Below are 19,621 nucleotides of genomic sequence, written 5' to 3'. Positions count from 1 at the left end.
CACAGAACCGGCACCGCCCATACCCGCCCCCAGCCACGGCCCCAGCCGCGGCCCCGCTCGGCGCCGGCCATTGCTGGGCACCGCCTCCCGGCCGCACCCGCCCTCACGGGGCGTGGCCCGCGCCCTCAGCGCCCGCGGGGCTCTGGGGTGTCCGGGGTGCCCGGGTAATGCCCCGCAAATGCCCTGCGAATGCTCCGCACAGCTCTGCCCAGCTCTGCCCTCGGCCTGCGGGGCTGAGGACAGAGCCAACAGGGCTCTGGAGCCAACGGGGATCTCCCGCCGCTCTCTCAGTTTCGGGGAAACGACGTACCTTTCTGTGTAGCTGCAGGGACCTCCCGCTCCTGGCCTGTTCCTTGACCCAGCCGTCGCTTCCACAGAGTCATAAAATCGCAGAATGGTTTGGGTTGTAAAGGACCTTAAAGCTCATCTGGATCCACTCCCCTGCTGTGGGCAGGGGCACCTTCTGCCAGCTTGCTCCAAGCCCCATCCAGCCGGGCCTTGAGCAGTGCCAGGGATGCGGCATCCACAGCCTCTCTGGGCAACCTGTGCCACTGCCTTACCCCCCTCACAGCAGAGACTTTATTGCTAGCATCGCATATAAACTTCGTTTAACTCATCTATTGCACTGTTTCTCACTCAGCTGCCAAATGCCTGTGTTGTACACACTCAAAGGCAACTCAGCATTAAGGAAAATCTAAACAAGGCATCGATATGCAGTGTTACTTATGGCAGGAGAAGTGCAAGAAAAATTACATAAAACACACTTTCCATTAAATAATCCTCAAAACTCTCTAAAATGTGACTGCTGATACTTCTTGATACCTCAAGAAGTCCTCTGCCCAATGCCTATTTAATGTGTTACAGCCACGGCCTCCCTGGAATGTCATCTTTGAACACTGTATAATCAGAGCTGTAAATATACACCAGGTTTAACTGGTATGTAGGTTACTTTTAAAAGCCTCATTTTTATATGGATACAGAACAATGCAAATATTGTAAACGGCCTGTGGCAATGCAGCAAGACTACCCAGCAATTCAAATGGCAAATGGTAACCCAGGAGACAATTCGTGCAGAGTTGACTTTATGGAAATATTTTTACAAAAATAAAACATACTTTACAAACTCCAGTAGACCATAGGACGTGAATATCAACAGTTCCTTCAAACATTAGTGATAAGCACTTTCCCTATAATTTCCCCCCACTTTTTGTTTTAATACTTCACTTTATTTACCTTGCTCCAAACCCAGACCTAGGAAAACTACAGCAGGAAGAAAAAAGGTTACATATTTATAATACAGCATTTATAAAAGTTAAAGAGAGGGACGGTTTCAATTCAGAAATAAAGGCTATTTCCCTGTTTTCAGAGTCAAGGAATGAGAAGTCCTTTGGATTTAATCACCTTCTCTCTGGAAAAAAAGCTCAAAACAACCCAGAGATTAGCTTTCATTAATAGTTTTACAACAAAGACTGTCCTACTATGGGATCCCATGCTGAAGAGCTCTCATGTTTCTCTCCACAGCTGCTTCCACATCATTCCTTATGTCGCATCTGACCTCAGCTGCAAAGGTCAAAAGTACACCCCATGGCATTCAACTGGTGCAAATCCAGGGTGAGGGGAAATGTGGGACACCACCTCTGTGCTCTCCAGTGTATTAAGTACTTAAAGAAAGAGAATCACATACTAAAAAAGTCTTTTAAAATACCTAAATTTAGAGTGGGAATAATGTGAATACCACAGCACGCCTTGAGATTTACAGCACATTAAAGCAAAAATCAGCTACTTACTGACATAGCATTTTTCAAAGAGGAAGGGATGTTTTGACACTAGGCCAGAGTCTTAACTCTGATCGGAAGTGCAAAAGGAGCCTTAATTCCCACACAGCACATGGGAATTCATTCTTCATCTTGTCATGAAAAAAAGACATACATAAAAAAAAACTCTGAGTGAACTGCTATTCTCTATCAGCAGAATACCCACATGGTCAGCATGGGATGAACAGGGAGTGCTTCATCCTGGGGTTTGCTCTCCAGGATGCAAAATGTGTGGGAGTGAACCCATTGCAGAAGGGATTTGAAGCATTTTTGCTAGAATTTGGGGGCCAGATTTGGATCCCCCCTTAGTTCATCTTTTCTGGAATGGCAGAAATAAAACTATCGCAAGTTAACTTAAGTCAGAGAAGAACATTAGCATCTGAAAGGGCCAGCTTTCTAAAATCTGGAGCATCTGTGGGGAGTACTCACAAAAGCCAACTTCAGCCCAGCCACCACATCTCTGTAGATTCTTCCTGCAGACACTGGAGGGAAATAGGTTCCTTCTAAAGGCAACGGGAGCAGCAAGTAAATTCCTTGTTAAGACTGTCCAGTGCTCAGAGCACCTCAGGAATTCAGCTTGGCCCGGCTGAAGTTGGCCTTTCAAAGTGCCCTCCTTCCCCTCCTTGTCTTTACACTCGCCCTATAGTCCTCTACTGCCTCTCACCTATGTATTTACATGCTTACTTTTTTGTCATTTTAATATGGTCCCTCTTCAGCATTGTCACTCTGTGTTGCTCCAAATTGCTCCATACCGATGAGGAAATAAGACAGTTCAATGATGTTCAATCATTTGGGATTGCTCTCTGCACTCATAAAGACTTTTAAAATAAAATTTCTGCAACAAACTGAAGTTCCTGGAATGGTGTATTAGTAGGATAGGTCTTCCCATGTTTCTTCTAAATGGGAAGTGTTGTTCCATGCTGCCGGTGACTTCAATCCGTTAAAAAGAAAAAGAGCTTATCAAATAATGTAATTTACTTTTGTTCAATTTTATATGTAAATCAATGGCAATCATGCAAATGTAGAACAGTAAAACTTTTTAAAGCCAAGTTCTAGATTGTCTGTAGTGGGTGAAGAATATATGGCGTTTAACTGTTGCCATTTCACATTGATACTTTTCTCTTTCTAGAAGTATAATCACAGAATTTAATGCTGCCTGCAGGAGGGAAACTCACCGACCAGCTCTGCTCTTTCTATAAAGATAGATTACTTTGTTTAAAAAATTCACAGGCTATTAATTTGAATAATTATTTGGGCTGAATTCTCAGCTGTGCCCAGGCTCGGTGGCGCAACAGCTGATGGAAGAGAGACACAAGGAGCTGTTTGCAGCTTCTCTAGCAGTTTTCTTTCAGTGATCCTCTTAGCTGCAAGTGGTATCTCATATTTTTCTTTGTGGCAGTCCTCCTTGTCAGCATTTCCTTGGCTATGGAAAGCATCCTGGATAAGGATATCCTAGGCAGGATCTGGAGCACAGTTGGTGAAGATCACTGAACACAGCTCTTTGTATCACATTTCAGCTTTTCTGAGCCTGGGCCTTTGTAAATCTCAGTGCCTTGGAGAGTGCAAAGGTTGCTTGGATACTCAGGGGTTGCAGGCCAGTGTGTGTTGTGGGTGCTTTGGTATAGGAAGGACAGATGTAGTGAACTTTTAAAGCCATTCATGAGTGTTGAGCAAACTTGCATGACTATGTCTAATTTCTACTCCCCATTTCCTCTTTTTGAAGAAAATAGAGGGAGTCTTTGCTGTGCTGCAGAGCTGCAAAGTCACAGGTGTGCATAACTCCCATTCCAGAGTGGTAAATCAGAGGCAGGAATCTGCAGCTGTGCTCCCCTTTGAACTCTCATCATGGCTCCTTTTAGTACATGCAACTCCAGTGGTGACAGACGTAAAGAATTTGAAGTACCATCTCAAAAGAGGATCTCAAACAATTGCCATTTGTCAAGGTTTCATGATCTTTCTATTCAGAAAATCTACTTGTGTGTACAGTTTGATTTTTTTTATTTTCACATTTTTGAGGGCCTTACCAGAGGAACTGCACTTAGGTGTGCGAATCTGGGTATTTCTGGTGTACCCATACATTTACTCTGACATTTCACAGAGCCTTGCAGATGCTTGTGTGCAGCTCAGAAGGGAGGAGCTGTCCCAAAAGTGTTGGATTTACCTCGAGTCTACAGAGGTCTGCCATGCATGCTGGGTCTGATATTTGTACTGTTCAATTAAGTAACTCAGTTTAGGACTTTAGCATTTTAAGACAACACACTAAAGTGGCTGAAATCAGTATCCAAGAAATAAAGAAGACTTAAGATGAAGCTGGAAGTCAGATTACTGGGAGCTAGCAGGGAAAAAAGTCAGAAATTAGGAATGTACTGAGATGTCCTCTGGGAGAAGGTCACCAAATCAGTCTACAGAGAGCCAGCAGCTACCTCTGCTTTATACAGGCTAAGAGAATTTTCTGTGAAAAGTCATGAATGTTAGCTTTCTACAAATTAAGACAATTCTAAAAGAAGAAAACAACAACAAAAACCATAAAAGGGGTCCGCTCTCAGATACTACTGCTAATACTGTACTCACAGTGACATTTTCATTTTCCAGTACTTTCAGTGTCCTTTGGAAATTATTTTCTGAACTTGGTTGAGATTGCAGTCGGTCACCTTTGCAATGAGCCTGTTTTTGAAGTATATGGTCAGAGATTGTGTAATGCTGTCCTATATAAACCCTTTATGTTTTATCTTTGTTGCAGTGGTCTTTCTCTACTGGACGTTGTGTGATTAAATTTCTTAAGCAGTTTTCTACTCCTCATTGTGAGAACCTAATCACTCTGGGTAATGGGAAAGCAGATCTACTCTAGCTCTCCTCAGCTGAAATATCTGGCTCTGTTTCCTGTTCCATCCCACATCTCAGTCCTGAGACACTATGTGCCCAGTTCCTGCAGAAGGTTGTTGAAGAGATGCAAATTTTTTCTTAAGTAAAACCATCTGGGATGTCCCACATGGCCACACATCGTGACTCAGATGGCAAACAGCACTTCCTTCGGGGGTAGCAATACAGACCAGTGCCATTTTGTGTCCATGCCTTAATTACTGAATGTTTTTGTTTTACCAGGGCCTTCCAGAGCTAACCTTCCTAACCATTCTAACCAGGGAGGTTCATCTGTCATTTGGGATATACAGTTCCAAAATATCCACAAAGAAGAGTGCAAGACCAAATTAACAACTACACCTTGGAGAGCGGGACAGAGGCATTAACTGCTGAGAACACAACCTGGACCAGAGTGCTTACTTTAGCCATAGAGATGCAGCTGGGAATTACATGTTCTAAACTTGAAGATGGAAAACAAAATATTGCTGTGAGAGTTGTAAAAACTCAGGGAACAAAGCACCTCACATCGAATAACAAAATCACCTTCTCTTAATAGCTACAAGTGGGAGAAGAGGAAGTGAGTAATTTTTTAATAACTCTAACTCACCCAGGAAAGCATGGGCGTCACAAACAAGAACACAAGGGTTAGGGAAGTTCCCTACCTTTTTTAGCTATTTTGAGGCAAACACAATTACTTGTTTGTGGGCACACACACAAACTTCTTTGTCACGTGGTGAACTTTATTTTATTCTCCAAAATGCTGTGAACAGAAATTACTTCAGGCTGGGTATTTCTTATCCTTAGCAGTACACAAAGGGTGAGCCAAACCCCATCTGCATCAAGAAAAAGCCTACACCATGGCTGGATGTGAGGCAAAATTACATCAGGGCTCTCCTCGCACCCTTGTTTCTTCTAAACCTGCAGTGCAAACAGAGGTCCAAGGATCATGAGCTCGTAAATAACAAGACCGATAAATTTAAGTGTGGCCTTTCTGATATCAAAGGATGTGAATTGACCCTTCTGTCTTGGAATGAATCCCACAAAAGAAAAAAAACCAACATTCAGCTTCCAATTGATTGTCCCTAAGCTGGGTGGAGGAAAAAATCTGCCAAGGTGTCCTTGGGCAGCCCTGGTTCTTTCTTCCCAAGTAATTTCTCCAAATGCAATGCAGATGAAAAGTCCTTGGGAAAGAAGTCCAGCTGTCTGTCACTCGCTAGGAATCTGGTCCATCTAGTTAAATAGTTGCTCTTGTGCAGGACTCTTCCTGCTGGGCATGAGGAGAAGCAAAGCAAAGCTAGTGAGACCCATCCAGTGTCCGAATTACAGGGTACAGGATGGGTCAGTTCTAGCATATCCATGGGGAGAAATATTCATTATGAGGCCTACACAGTTACCTCTTCTCTTTGGGAAGGACACATACAGACTTGAAAGCTTTTACCTCTTTTCTTTTACCTTAGAAGAGCTGTGTCCTGGCTCTTCTGTTCTTTCCTTTATCAGTGAAAATTGTATCCAGTGCATGACCGCAGTGAGAAAATGTGCTGGTTTTACCAGGCCCTTGACTTACTCTTGGCTTTGATTTCCTAATGCAAAATGCGTGTGTTTCAGTAATCATGGGTGTCAGGTAATGAAAGAAGCCATCCAGCTCATGCTGTCATCCCCACCTCCCATACAACTGTGGCAACTAAAAAATCCAGCCCAGATAATCTGAGAAGCAGGCACAAACCTACCCCTGCAGGAAGGCTACATGCTCTTTAGCAGAAACTCATGGCGAAACACAAACATGAGTCTAGAAGCTTCCCTTTACTGTCCCTGACTTCAAAAAGGCCGTTGTCTAAGCAAGGCACACTTCTATTTGGCTAGGACAAACAAGTCTTTGAAGCAGCAAACTTTATAGAAGCAGTAAATCTTGTAAAAGAAATCTCATAAATCCATGTATCCCTGTTAGCAAATGCTTCTGATTTAATAGAATATTTTTCTTTGCAATTGCTGTGGTTTTTATATTCAGGCTCTTGGAAAGTTTCTTGACCAAACTTTCTAGAATTAAAATGTATTTATGCTAGAATTAAAATATTTGTGCTGATATCCATATGGCAATGTCATGCCTGAATGTCAGAGGGGTATTTGGAAACTGGTTTTTTTTGAGGATTTCAGAAATCACCTGCCCTTCCAGAACTCCAAGTTTTTCTATGGAAATAAGTTATTTTAAATTTATTTTTTCCTGGTGTGTGGGTGAAATTTGTAGAGGGACTTTTCCTCAGGGAGAATATATAAACCAGCAGCGGACTGGCGGAATTTTATTGCGTGGACTTTGTCCCAAACCATTGGGTTTAAGATCTGTGTTCTCTGAATGCATAACTGCTTCTTGGAAAACAGTTCAGCCCTGGCTACTCCTGTAACAGGAGCTCTGAACTGGTCCCATAGCTTGTAAATTGGCTCATCTTATGCCTTTGGATACACTGGAGAACTTGCTGGGGACGTTAGTTAAAGTATGCAGAATCCTGATTTATGATTTACCACTGTCATGTAAGGAATGCTTATCCTGAATCTATTGCCCTGAAATCACCCCTGACAGCAGCTGCAAGTTTCTTATGAAATGGATACAAGAAAGGAAAACCACACACTACCTCCTCACACAAGATTTTTATCTGAGGTGCCCCTCTCCTCCTGTTCTCAATAATTTGCCAGATAAAGTCTTTTGACACACATTTTATCAACTCCCCCTTAATAACCTCTTTCTCAGGTAGCCTTCCTCACTGGGAATCCTTACTTTGCAAAATTCTTCTTTGCAGCCCTCAGTGACTCAAAATCGAGTCTCTCTTCTTCCTTCTGCTATGCCTACTCTGTCTTCTGTAATTTCTTTACACCCTTAAAGTATTTACTTCTAATTTATTCAGGATATAGTCCTGGCTGTTTCTAATCACTGCTGTCTTCTAAATCACTAGCAAATTTTATTTTTGCTGGGGTTTTTGGGGTTTTGCTGCCACGAAGACTTTGGTGCATCGTTAAAGAACTATTTTAAAATTATTTTAAAATGCATACTTTAGCAATAGAGAGGAACGCTGTAATAGCTAAAACATCACAATTTTCCCTTCGTGCTTGTCACAGGAAGGTGAGAACGAGCTCTGGCGTTCCAGTGGGAGCTGCTGCTGAGGACACAGCGCTCTCTGCTGCTGGGAGCACACAGGGACGCCTCAAACAGCCCCGAGGATTTGGCGCATAAAGCCTCACTTTTCTTTTTGGCTGTGGAGCTTTCACTTAGGTTTTTGCAAGTGTGTGGGGAAGTGTCCTCAGACACTCTTTAACACTCTCCATTCACCGGCAAGGGAGCAAAGCATGGACTCCGGATGTAGTTTTGTCTGTGAAGCAGGAGAGCTGCATGGAAAGTCAGTAAAAACTCTTCAGCTTTTCCTCCACCTTTTCCCACAGCTCACTTGCTGTACATGGAATGTAACATATTTAAAACCTCAGTTCCACTGGCCTAAATCACTTCAGTCTTAAACTCCTTAATCACCTGGAGCTTCTTTTTTCTTCTACGTTTTTGTGAAGTGCTGCAGTTGCTGCATGAGTGGCCAATCATGCTCTCTGATGAAACAGAGCTTTTCTCTTTGATTTCCTACACTATTTTTGGAGCTGATTGTTGTTGAGTATTGATGTATTTTTTTCCTTTTTTACTTTTGATTTGTAGCTCTCTAATGGCCTTCCCCATCTTATTTCTTGAGTTGGACCTATTTAATTAGTTCTGTTCTTTCTGTTGCCATTTTTCTTAATTGGTTTTTTGGTTTTGTTCCCGTCCTGCTTTTTCTAATGGAAGGAAATTTACCAAGTTCAAATGCTGGATTCTGCACCTTGGATGGGGTGATGCCAAGCACAAGGATGAAGTAGAAGAGGAGTGGCTGGACAGCTGCAGAGGGAGGTGGGGCTGGCTGGTGCTGGGCTCAGCGTGGGTCCACAGTGCTCGGGCAGCCCCAAGGACAAAGCCCATCCCAGAGCTCCCAGCAGGGCACAGCCAGAGCCCATCCCAGAGCTCTGAGCAGGGCACAGCCAGAGCCCATCCCAGAGCTCTGAGCAGGGCACAGCCAGAGCCCATCCCAGAGCTCTGAGCAGGGCACAGCCAGAGCCCATCCAGAGCTCCCAGCAGGGCACAGCCAGAGCCCATCCCAGAGCTCCCAGCAGGGCACAGCCAGAGCCCATCCAGAGCTCCCAGCAGGGCACAGCCCATCCCAGGGAGGGGATGGGCCCCTGGGCTCAGCCTCAGGGTGGCCTCATCCTGCTGGGCCCTGCAGGTGGAGAAGGAGAGGAAGGTCCTCCAGTGCATCCTGAGGAGGGAAACAGAGCTGGTGGGAAGGCTGGAAGGAACTTCCTGCGAGGAGCAGCTGAGGAACTTGGGCTTGTCCAGTTTGGGGAAAGGGAGACGAAGGGTGACCCCACTGCTCTCTGCAGCTTCCTGAAGAGGGGAAGGGCACAGGGAGGTGCTGAGCTCTCCTCCCTGTAATCCTGGGACAGGACAGGAGGGAGCAGTTCACAGCTGCACCAGAGAGCTTTCCTGGCCATCAGGAGGCATTTCTATAAAGTGAGGGTGGTCAAGCACTGGAACAGCTTCCTAGGGAAGTGGTTGGTGCCCAGTCTGTCAGTGTTCAAAAGCATCTGGACAGTGCCCTTAGCAACGTGCTGGAACTTGGCCTGCCCTGAGTGGGCAGGCAAGTGACTGGATAATGGACTGTAGGTCCCTTCCTGACAATACAGAAAAGTCTGTTCTATTGTATTTTCTTCCCTTTCCACTTACAAATAAAACAAATTATTGAAGTTATTGGTAGAAAGTGGGATGGCATTTAATTATTACACTTTTCTTGTGACAAACACCTTCTACTGCTGACACCACCATGATTATCCCACCTTCCTGAAGCTGCAGTTTCACATGACTATAGTGGCAACATCCTGGATTACTCTTAGGCTCCAGTTCTTGGATGTACCTGACTTTTCTCTCACGTGTGAAAATATGAAGTAGTTACCTAAGCAGTGACATTTACAACATCCTAAGCCATGCTGAGATATCCATGTAGGACTGGCAATTGTGGGCCTGCACCTCTGATGAAACTCATCCCCTTTTGTAGCAGCACATATCCCAGGAGTGTGTAACATGTAGTAAACTCCTCTATTCAGGCACCTTCATCTCTTCCACGGTGTTCATTAGCTTGTATAACCAGAAAATTACTGTCAAACTTAAATGTGCGCCAGAAGTCTGTGATAAGGCTGTCGTATACAGTTTGATTATATATGCATACTATTGATACAAACACAATACAGCATGCAGAAAAGGAAACAAAGGAAGTGATATAACGAGCAAGGTTTGTGATTCTTGTGTTGGAACAAGAGGCCTTTTTGTCTCACTTTTAATGTTAAAGTAACTTTTTTACTGTAGAAAAAAAACCATTTATTTTTTCTTGGTCAGTTACTCCATTCTGCAGTCTTAGATTTTTAATTACAGAAAACTTACAAAATCCACAAAGGTTTCTTGATGCCATCCTATGTTTATTGTGATTCAAGGTATCAACCTCAAACAGGACTGATGCAGAATATATATGAAAGTATTTAAGCTAGTGGCTGAGCCTCTACAAGCTGGTAGCTTTAAGCTACCCTGCAATAAATACTGGCGGCCATGGCTTTGCAAAAGTTTAAGAAAACACAGGTGTTAAAGATCTTTCCAAATGATGATCCTTACTAATACAGGTGTGTAAGGACCATGACATGCGGGAAGGTGTGCACTGTGCAGGGTCAACATCCCCAGCAAGAGCTTCCAGACCCTGAAGAACAGCGACTGTTGCCCTTGGTAGCAGCTGGACACTTGTTGAGAATTATTAGGGCAGTGTTTCTTAAAATGCAAACTGTAAACAATCAGAAAGTTCAATAAACAACAGCAAGCTTCTCTCAGACTTTCATAATGCAAGTGAAAAAAGTGGAAGAAAATGTAAGAATACAGATATTTATAAAATGGAAGTCTGATTTTCATTTGGATATAAATCAAAACTGCTGTAGTTAACCCATAGAGAACACTCCTTTGATTTTTTTTCTTTCCCAAAAAGACCAGCTATCTCTTTAATTTTGAAAGTCTAAGAAATACCACACTGAAGGATAAAAAGATCTTCTGAGATCTGTAGAAGAATCTCTCAGGAGAAATTTAATTTGCTAGTCTTTTTGGCTAGAAAGCTCTTGGGCTTACAGCTAACATTTAAAAAAAATGAAGGAAAACAGATATTTCTCTTGACTCTATCACTGTACTCTGTAAAACTGAAATATAAATGGACATTGCTAACTTTGTGTATTGCCCACCACTATTAATGCTATGCTATTCAAATCTGTTCGAATATTAATTTGGCATTGTGTGACTACTTAGCAGACTAATGATCAGCAGATATTCAACCAGCAATAGGAATGTTAAATATGCATGCACAGTTTTGCAGGAATATTTAAAGCTGATTCCAACTGCTGAAAGTTTTCTAGGCAGAAAAATTTTAAGTAGTAAAAGGTCTAAAAATAGAAGCTGCAAATGAACGCATCATATTCAATAGTTCTGCAAGCTTAACTGTTCATCTAGAATTTCATAAAAGGGCAAGAATTTGATGGACTATGGCTAACAGACTTCAATTTCTACCAGTGTCTGTATGCACAGATCCCTCTGAAACCACACTGCTCACAGACAGGACACACTTATGGACTAGGAAGACAAATCAGAATTCAAAAAAGCTTTGAAACAGAACAGCTCACGTGTTCACAAACTGTTCCTCTAAAGTGAGCATCAGGGGGAATATCCTTTCTGTGTACATTTCCCTTTTGTGAATGACGACTACAGTGTTTGTAATTGTGGGATTTAACACACAGCACTGCTGAATAAAAAATGTAAACAGTGCTTATTAGTAAACTGCCAGTATTACAAAAACACAGGGTATTTAAAATGCTCATTTAGTCAGTTTTGCCTTCTGAAGTGCACAGTGTAGTATTTAAGTCAAAGCTAGGTCTGTACTTTTGAAAACCTTGTTTTTACATTCATGGATTTGTTAACAAGTGTCAGAAGTTATCCATTTAAATGGGCACAAACACCAGAAACAAACTGCAAATTCACCTTTCACCACACAGCACAAAAATCATGGTCACAGCTTCATATTTAATGTGGAATCACTTTAAGTATACAATATTTCAAAAGATCCAGAAACTGGTTAGGAGCTAAAAGCCAGTAGAACAAAAATACAGAAAATCTAAAATACATCTTTGACCTTTTTAATCCTATATTTTAGGGTCACATTCCTGAATAGACAAGTTTGCCATATGAGGAAAGAAACTTTGGTATGGAGTTGAACTAGCCACATGAATAGCACCTGTAGCTTTCAAAATAAATAGTAATGGCTAACTAGACACGATGGCAGCAAGATATCCCCTAGAACAAGCATATGCTTGGAGCTATGCATGAAGGCTGGACAACAAAATGAGTGTATTTTTTTTAAAGTAACTTCAAAGCATTTCTGCTTTTTGTATTTCTAATTATTTAGAAAGCTTTCCCACAATGAGAAAGCTTTACCTTTATATGCTAACCCCTTATAGTCACTCCTTTGAAAATTGCACTCTGATGCTCACAGAACACTTTTATTAAGTGTTTTTCTTTTTTAAGTCTTTAGATTCCCTCTATTTTTCTAAAATATTGTATTTTTATTCCATAGGCCCACACTGGTTAGCAGTAAATGCTGGGAACAGAAACATGCCCGCTGCTCCAATAGTTGCTTATTAAAAAGGTCAAGGATAAATTCGACCTTGAAATGGAACAGAAGTTGGGCTTTTCTTAATAAATGGTATCAGAAATAACAAATCATCTTTGTCACATGTGACACTCTCCTACAGCCATCAATAAAGTAGCTACCGGAATGTTAGTCTATGTTAATCTGTGTTTTATGGGTTTGCAACAAAGCATAATACACATTTAACAGAGTAAGTGAAACTTCAGTTTCCAGTGTGTAATGAATTTTAGTTGTTTAATAAATTTTAACTTTTATTTGTGTATTCCACTGTAGTGCTGTGACAACAAATCACACCTGTGTACCAGAGCATACATCAACAGTATGATGTAACTTTACTTACACCACTGCTATATTTAGATTGTTGAAAGAGACATAAGCATACACTATGGCCACAGCAAATAAATTTCTGGGATTTTTTCTTTGATAACCTTCACTTTTTAAGTAATACTTCACTTTTAGAATTTGAATTATTGAAAAAAATCACAGAAAGTTTATACAGGAACAGATATAAGGAATAACCTCACAGGCACTGATATGACAAACATTTATTTTAAGGGCTGAGAGGCATTAGTACCACGTTGACAAAGTTGACTGAAAAGAATGACTAACTTTGTCTAAATGGAAAATGCCCACCTTTGCTTGTTGAGAAAAGAAATTCAGAAAGTTATTTTTGGCCTTGCTATGTCACGAAGTCAATCATACAAAGACCTAAGCATTTAACCTAAGATAATAGTTTTTAAAGCCCTTCTATTAAAAAAAAACCCAAAACCCATCATGCAAATCTTTGATCAATTATGCAGCGGCTTTAAAACTGTTGCAAGACCATACTGTATATATTAGCTTTTATACTGCTAATGCACAACTAACAGCAAACTCGATTAGATTAACACAAATTTGTCTTAATTACACCGTTATATCACACTAAGGAGACAAATGCCACAAGATTGGCAAAAACATTTAATTCTGAGCACTCAAATGGCAGGACAATTATGTGTTGTAACCCCTTCACATTTAGAAAAAAACATGATCCTGCAGTCTCACTTTACAAAAAAAGGAAAAAAAAACTTCTGTAAAATATTAATTGGGAGGGGAACTGTTTTACTACCTAACACAAAGTAACTCATACAACTAGTGTCAAAGGAAACAAAAATACTCCTAAATAAAAAGTCAAAATACACATAGCAACAGAAGCACAAATGCTGCGTTAAATACAGTCAAGATAGGAAGACAATGCACTTGTTAATAAAAAAGACAAAAAAAAGAAGAAAAGATACTAAACTTAGCAACACATTTAAAGAAAATGCAATGAGGGAAAACTGTGTTTTCCTATGACAAGTTTCCATTTGCAGTCTTTCCATCCATAATTTGTCTGGTACAGTACATCCAATTAAAATATTCAGAATCTCACAGAAGAGCTAAGTTGTTCTCTTCCAAATCTAATTCAGAAGCTGGTTTTGGATGTTTTAAACAGACATCATTATGAATGAAGTAGAAGCAAGGCAACAAATGGACTTTTCATTACCATCAATATTAGCAATGATGACCAAAATTTTTAGAAGTTATCATAATCTTTTTTGTCCTTCTTTCCCTCTGCTTCAAACCCATCAACCCCATCACTGTCCCTTCTCCTTTTACGATTATTATGGATGTTGAAGCGTTGATTCATCTGTGGTAACGGATCCATTCCTAGAACTTTGTGTATCTGACGGAACGCAAGGAGTCTCAGTGCAAACTAGAAAAACAGTACAGAAAATCACTTGTGTTACAAACAAACATCCATTTTGAGCACTATATCAAACAATTAGGGAAGAACATCAGTGATGTGTGATATTACCCTTAGCTCTAATTATTCCATCTTTCCATTCTCCCAACAAAATCAATACAATAAAATGTGTATGTCACTTTTGCTGCTTTTGTAAGTGCAGCATCTTAGCTTAATGTACTTGTGTTTGGGCTTCTGGGCTTGCATGGAAACAGCCAAGGCTTGTCACACGTCATGTTAGGTGACAAGTGATCAGGAATCATTAGCAAAAGGATCAAATGAAGAGGCAGAGGCAGTAACCTCTTAAACTGCAAGCATGAATGGTCATAACTATTGTAGGAATCTTACACAGATGTATTTATAAAATTTCCAATCTAGTAACATGCTGATGTAGAGTAAAAGCCTGTTCGCAGATCTAGATATGTAGATACAGGTGAGAATGCTATAAATTGTTCAGGAAAATACATTTATTTCAGTGCAATAATGAGCACTATGAACACCCTCTCCTGTGATACGTTCAATGCTTAGCTTAAGGCTAGTAAGATCCAACTACATTCTGTGAAAAAAAAAAAATTCATGTCCAATATAAAGCTACATTAAAAAAAACCGGAACCCAAAGAAAGCCATCCATCGAATTTAGTTACTTCACAACTACATTCCCTTACCTGTGCACTTGAAGTAATATCCTCGCGTTGCTGATCTGTCATTACAGCAAGTGTATCAAAAGGATCTTTTTCACAAGGGTCCAGAAGGCCAGGCCCACCTAAAATAATCAGGCTAATTAGTAACACATCTTTACCTTATTACAATCAAGATTACAGATTAGTTAAGTGTACGTATACATAAAATGTAACTTGCCTTTCAGGATGATTCCTGAAGATATACACTCAAAAACTCTTCTCAGTGCATCTCCAGGACTCTGTGGTCCAGTCGCGCTGCTAATTGCTTTTTCCACAAGTAGCTCCATAGCCTAGACCAAAATAGGAGGATTTAGCCAAATTAGAAGACTGATTAAGAAAGAATAAAGCTGTTACTGTTCCTCAGTAGAGAATTTTGAATCCTGAATTTTGAAGAACATTACACATTGTAGAACACTTTCAGTAAAAATTTAAAGAAACCCCAGTTATTTTATAAAGATGAATAAAAATAAAGGTGGTGCCAGATGAACAATGAGTGCTGATACTGGCAGCTGGTCACTGCTGGTGTCCCCAGGGCTCAGTGCTGGGTCCAGTCCTGTTTATTGATGATCTGGGTAAGGGAATCAAGTGCCCCCTCAGGCAGTTTGCAGATGGCACCAAGCTGGGTGTGAGTGCTGATCTGCTGGAGGGCAGGGGGGCTCTGCAGAGGGATCTGCCCAGGCTGGATCCACGGGCCCGGGCCAATTGTGTGAGGTTCAACCAGGCCAAGTGCTGGCTCCTGTCCCTGGGTCACAGCAGCCCCTGCAGCTCCAGCTGGGGCAGTGGCTGGAAAGCTGCTGAGTGGGAAAGGCCCTGGGGGTGCTGGTCAGCAGTGGCTGAACATGAGCTGGGGGTGCCCAGGGGGCCAAGGAGGCCAAGGACATCCTGAAAGTATCAGCAATGGTGTGGGCAGCAGGAGCAGGGCAGTGACTGCCCCTCTGTGCCGGGCACTGGTGAGGCCACACCTCAAATCCTGGGCTCAGTTTTGGGTGCCTCACAAGAAAGAGACTGAGGTGCTGGAACGTGTCCAGAGAAGGGGAACAGAGCTGGGGAAGGATCTGGAGCACAAAGTTCTGTTACCAACTGCAGAGGGAGCTGGTGGTGTTTATCCTGGACAAAAAGATAGGAGTGACCTTATTGTTCTGTATAACCACCTAAAAGGAGGGTGTAGCCAGGTGGGGGGGTGGTTTCTTCTCCCACATAAATGACGACAGGACAAGAGGAAATGGCCTCAAGTTGTACCAGAAAAGGTTTAGATTGGATATTAGGAAAAAAAGCTTTGACTGAAAGGGTTGTAAAGCATTGGAACAGCACGCCCAGGGAGTTGACAAGAGTTACTATCCCAGGAAGAGTTCACAAAACATGTGGATATGGCAATTAAGGATATGGTTTAGTGGTGCTAAATTAACAATTAGACTTGATGATCTTCAAGATCTTTTCCAACCTGAACAATTCAGTGATTCTATGATGGGCTTCTTCCCATCACAAGTTTTTCAGCAATTTTGTGGAAATTTATACAGTAGTAGCCTACATATACAGGTAGACAACTTTTCCAGCCATTTTTGAGACTATGAAACACTCTGGGACACTTGATTCTGTCAGCCACATGAACACAGTACATGGTACACCTAATGAAACAGGATGCTTCAGAAAAATGGAAATAGTTTTTTCTACAATACTACAGAAATTTATATTATCAAACATTTAATGTCCTTAAAATGCTTAGTATCCTCACTAGTCCTTCAGTTTAGAAAAACTGAAGCTTACAGCAATTTTTCTGCTAGTTAGCAAGCAACACTAATTCATATGTTAAGCAAGTATAAAAAAACCTCTATATAGCCTTATATATAAATATATTTTCTGAATGTATACATTTCATTTTCAGAATGTATACATTCTGAAATGTATACATTATTTGATGTTAGTTAAAATGGTTTAAATCATTAGCTGTGTTTTAAGTACTGATTTTTTTCCATGAATATTTCCATTGCTTGCTTTTATTAGACATTGTTTTTTCCCAGAAGAATCTATAAAAGTATTTGTAAAAGAAAGAACTAACTTCTCCTAGAACTCTTTCCCCGAATTAGATAAATGTTTCACTGTTACCTCTTTGGCAAGTTTAATTCTCAAACAATAGTTTTTGATAGGTTTTTTGGAGGCACTTGTTGTTTGGACCTTGTCCTCCTCACCACATCTACAGTTGTTCAAACACTACTTTTTCTTCCTTATTTCAAGGTGTAAATATTTATTCTGATGTATACAAGTAACTACAGGCAGTGCTAATCACTAAGGCTGTCCATTTCTTTCTATTTTAGTGCCATTTAACTGACAGATTTCAATTTTTGAAATGTCTGCAAAATGTCTGATACAGCCATACTCCTGCTGTATCAGTCAGGACCTGGCAACAGTAATTAAGATGTTTTCAAGCAGGAAACAAAGTACATCAGTAAAGAGAAAAAAGCAGATCTTGGATTTGCATATATTAAAATCTAGTTCTTTTGGATCCACATATAATACACTGAGGTCTATAACTCAGTCCTAGGAAAATGTGAATTATGATGTCCTGGTGTTTATGTGCATAAAAGGCTGGATTTCAAATTTGAATAATGTGTAGGAACCTGACAAAATTCTTTTAATTTAGTTTCTACTTTTAGGTACATGAAATGCTATTACTGTGAGCATTCGGGCTTCCTGTTAACTTCTATTTTTACAACTACTTATGTTTTTTTTAAACTAGCTCTGTCATCTCTTTCATTTGCAAAAGGTTTCTAGTACAGAGGGTAGGAGAATATCTGTATTCAGAAAACTGTACTACTCCAATATGCGAAACTCCATCTGTACTGGCTGAAATCACCACTTTCATTTTGTCATTATTTTTATCAGTAAGACTTTTCCTACAGGCCAAAAGAACAGCTGACTACAGTTCAGTGCTGGTCCATGTCTCTGAGAATGCATCAGGAACAAATCAGGAATCACTTTTGGAGAGAACTGAGACACAGCGAGGTCTGACACACTGCTTCATATCTCTCTTCCCTTCTGGATGTTCCTTGGAACACATAATGTGAGTTAAGAAGCCACACTCCTTGTTCTTCAGCCATATCCCTCCTCTGTGTTGCAACAGTTGTAAGAATACTTTACTGAAAGTAAGCCAAGGTTCATTCTCTGGCAACTCAGTATCACAGTGATATTAAGAGAGCATTGAGCATCTTTTAAGATGTATTTGTTTAGTGTACTTTTCATGAAATGCAGTACTGAAACTGGCACTAGTTTTTTTCCATTTAAATATTTAAAAAACAGACATTACTGCTCCACTTCCCTTCCAGACGCAATAAATATTATTAGAAGTAATTTAATAAAACTGTCTGCAAACTTAGTGGAGTTGTAAAATATTTCTCATCTAAATAAAGTCAACTGATCAAAACACTGTTACAGCTCTTCCTGTCAAAACTGAGAAGGAAGCAGCACAGTGCAAATGGATTTGGTCTGCAAAACACAACAGTCAGGGCTAGGTTTACTTCCATATGATGCATGTTTCAGGTATTTGTTTCAGAATAACTTAATCCAATCCACAGATTGTACATCTGTTAGTATTTGGAGCATTTGTAAGGTAGTCAATACAAAAAGAGTGCTCCAAGAACACTCAACTGAATTAAGAAAGGTGACCTGATACAACCCAGAGATTTAAGTGACACTGACTAAAATATGATGATGAACACAACCACAGGCTGTAGTGAAGTACTGTGGTATTTCACCTTGTGAAAGAGACATAATAAACATAAGAATTACTGTGATTTTTTCTTTTGACTTCTTTCTGTTATCACAGAAATATCTGGGCACAGCTGGCATTATTTTAAATACAATTCAGCAGACTCCAAGCAATTCAGAGTTGGTGGTTAGGAAAAAATAGGTTCTTTCATACAGAGTAAAGGAAAAAAATGCTAAAACTTAGAATAGGGATCTACCCACAAAAAATAGAAAAGAACAAGAAAATTTCTTTTGGAAAAAAAAGGTAACTTCCAGCTTCAAATGAAAAACCTTAGAAAACTGTATTTTAAGAGGGAATCTGGAGTACTTGCTAACCAAAAAAACCCCAGAATTCCAAACAAAACCCTACACTATGTGTTGAAAATGTCTGAATTTAAGAACTGTATGAATATTTCCCTATAAGTTCCTTGTAGTAACATCCTTATTAAGAAGACATTACTTACCCAGCTTGGAAAATCAGACCAAGTAGGAACCCGCTGACAGAGGTCACGAAGAATACGTATGATAATCACACAGGACTGCAGACCATTAGCTCTAGCCTTGAGAGCAATACAAAATCCAATTAATCAACCCCTGCACCCATAGCAAACAGGAGTTGTTGAAAGACTAAAACACCGCTGTTCAATGGAAGCTCAGATACAAGATTGAAACAAATCATTCTACAACTTTATTCCGTGAGCTGCCATTTACAGCAGTATTTTATACAGGGTTAGTAATTTAAGGTGGTAGAAGTCAAAGTGCACAGGTTATACAAGAACAACATTTCTTGATCCCCTATACACTTTGACCCATGTTCATTTGAAACAATAAATACAGTATCTTTCTATATTAGAAATAAAAAGGATAAAGTAAAGATCTAAGAAATAGGTATAGAGACTGAAAGGTCAAGGGAATCTGTTTGGTTTCTTTATTGTGCCTTTGCCAGAATGCAAAGTCACTAAACCAAACAGTTGCTTCTCA

The 19,621-nt window shown here is 40.5% G+C and overlaps 1 protein-coding gene across 2 annotated transcripts in view; it reads right to left on the bottom strand.

Annotated features, from left to right (window-relative positions):
• Positions 1-11,814: 11,814 nt before the first annotated feature.
• ZFR (zinc finger RNA binding protein) overlaps positions 11,815-19,621 on the bottom strand; it is a 47,142-nt gene continuing 39,335 nt past the window's right edge. For both annotated transcript variants that reach the window (XM_058043356.1, XM_058043357.1), the window contains exons 17-20: positions 19,105-19,200; positions 15,078-15,189; positions 14,885-14,982; positions 11,815-14,189 (exon numbers count right to left, since the gene is read on the bottom strand). In XM_058043356.1, coding sequence (XP_057899339.1) covers positions 14,010-14,189; positions 14,885-14,982; positions 15,078-15,189; positions 19,105-19,200 — 486 coding nt within the window. In that variant the 3' untranslated portion in view covers positions 11,815-14,009. The remainder of the gene's footprint in view (positions 14,190-14,884; positions 14,983-15,077; positions 15,190-19,104; positions 19,201-19,621) is intronic.

The sequence above is a fragment of the Melospiza georgiana genome, chromosome Z (genome assembly GCF_028018845.1).
Source record: "Melospiza georgiana isolate bMelGeo1 chromosome Z, bMelGeo1.pri, whole genome shotgun sequence".
Lineage (NCBI taxonomy): Eukaryota > Metazoa > Chordata > Aves > Passeriformes > Passerellidae > Melospiza > Melospiza georgiana.
This window is presented reverse-complemented; position numbering and strand designations above follow the sequence as displayed.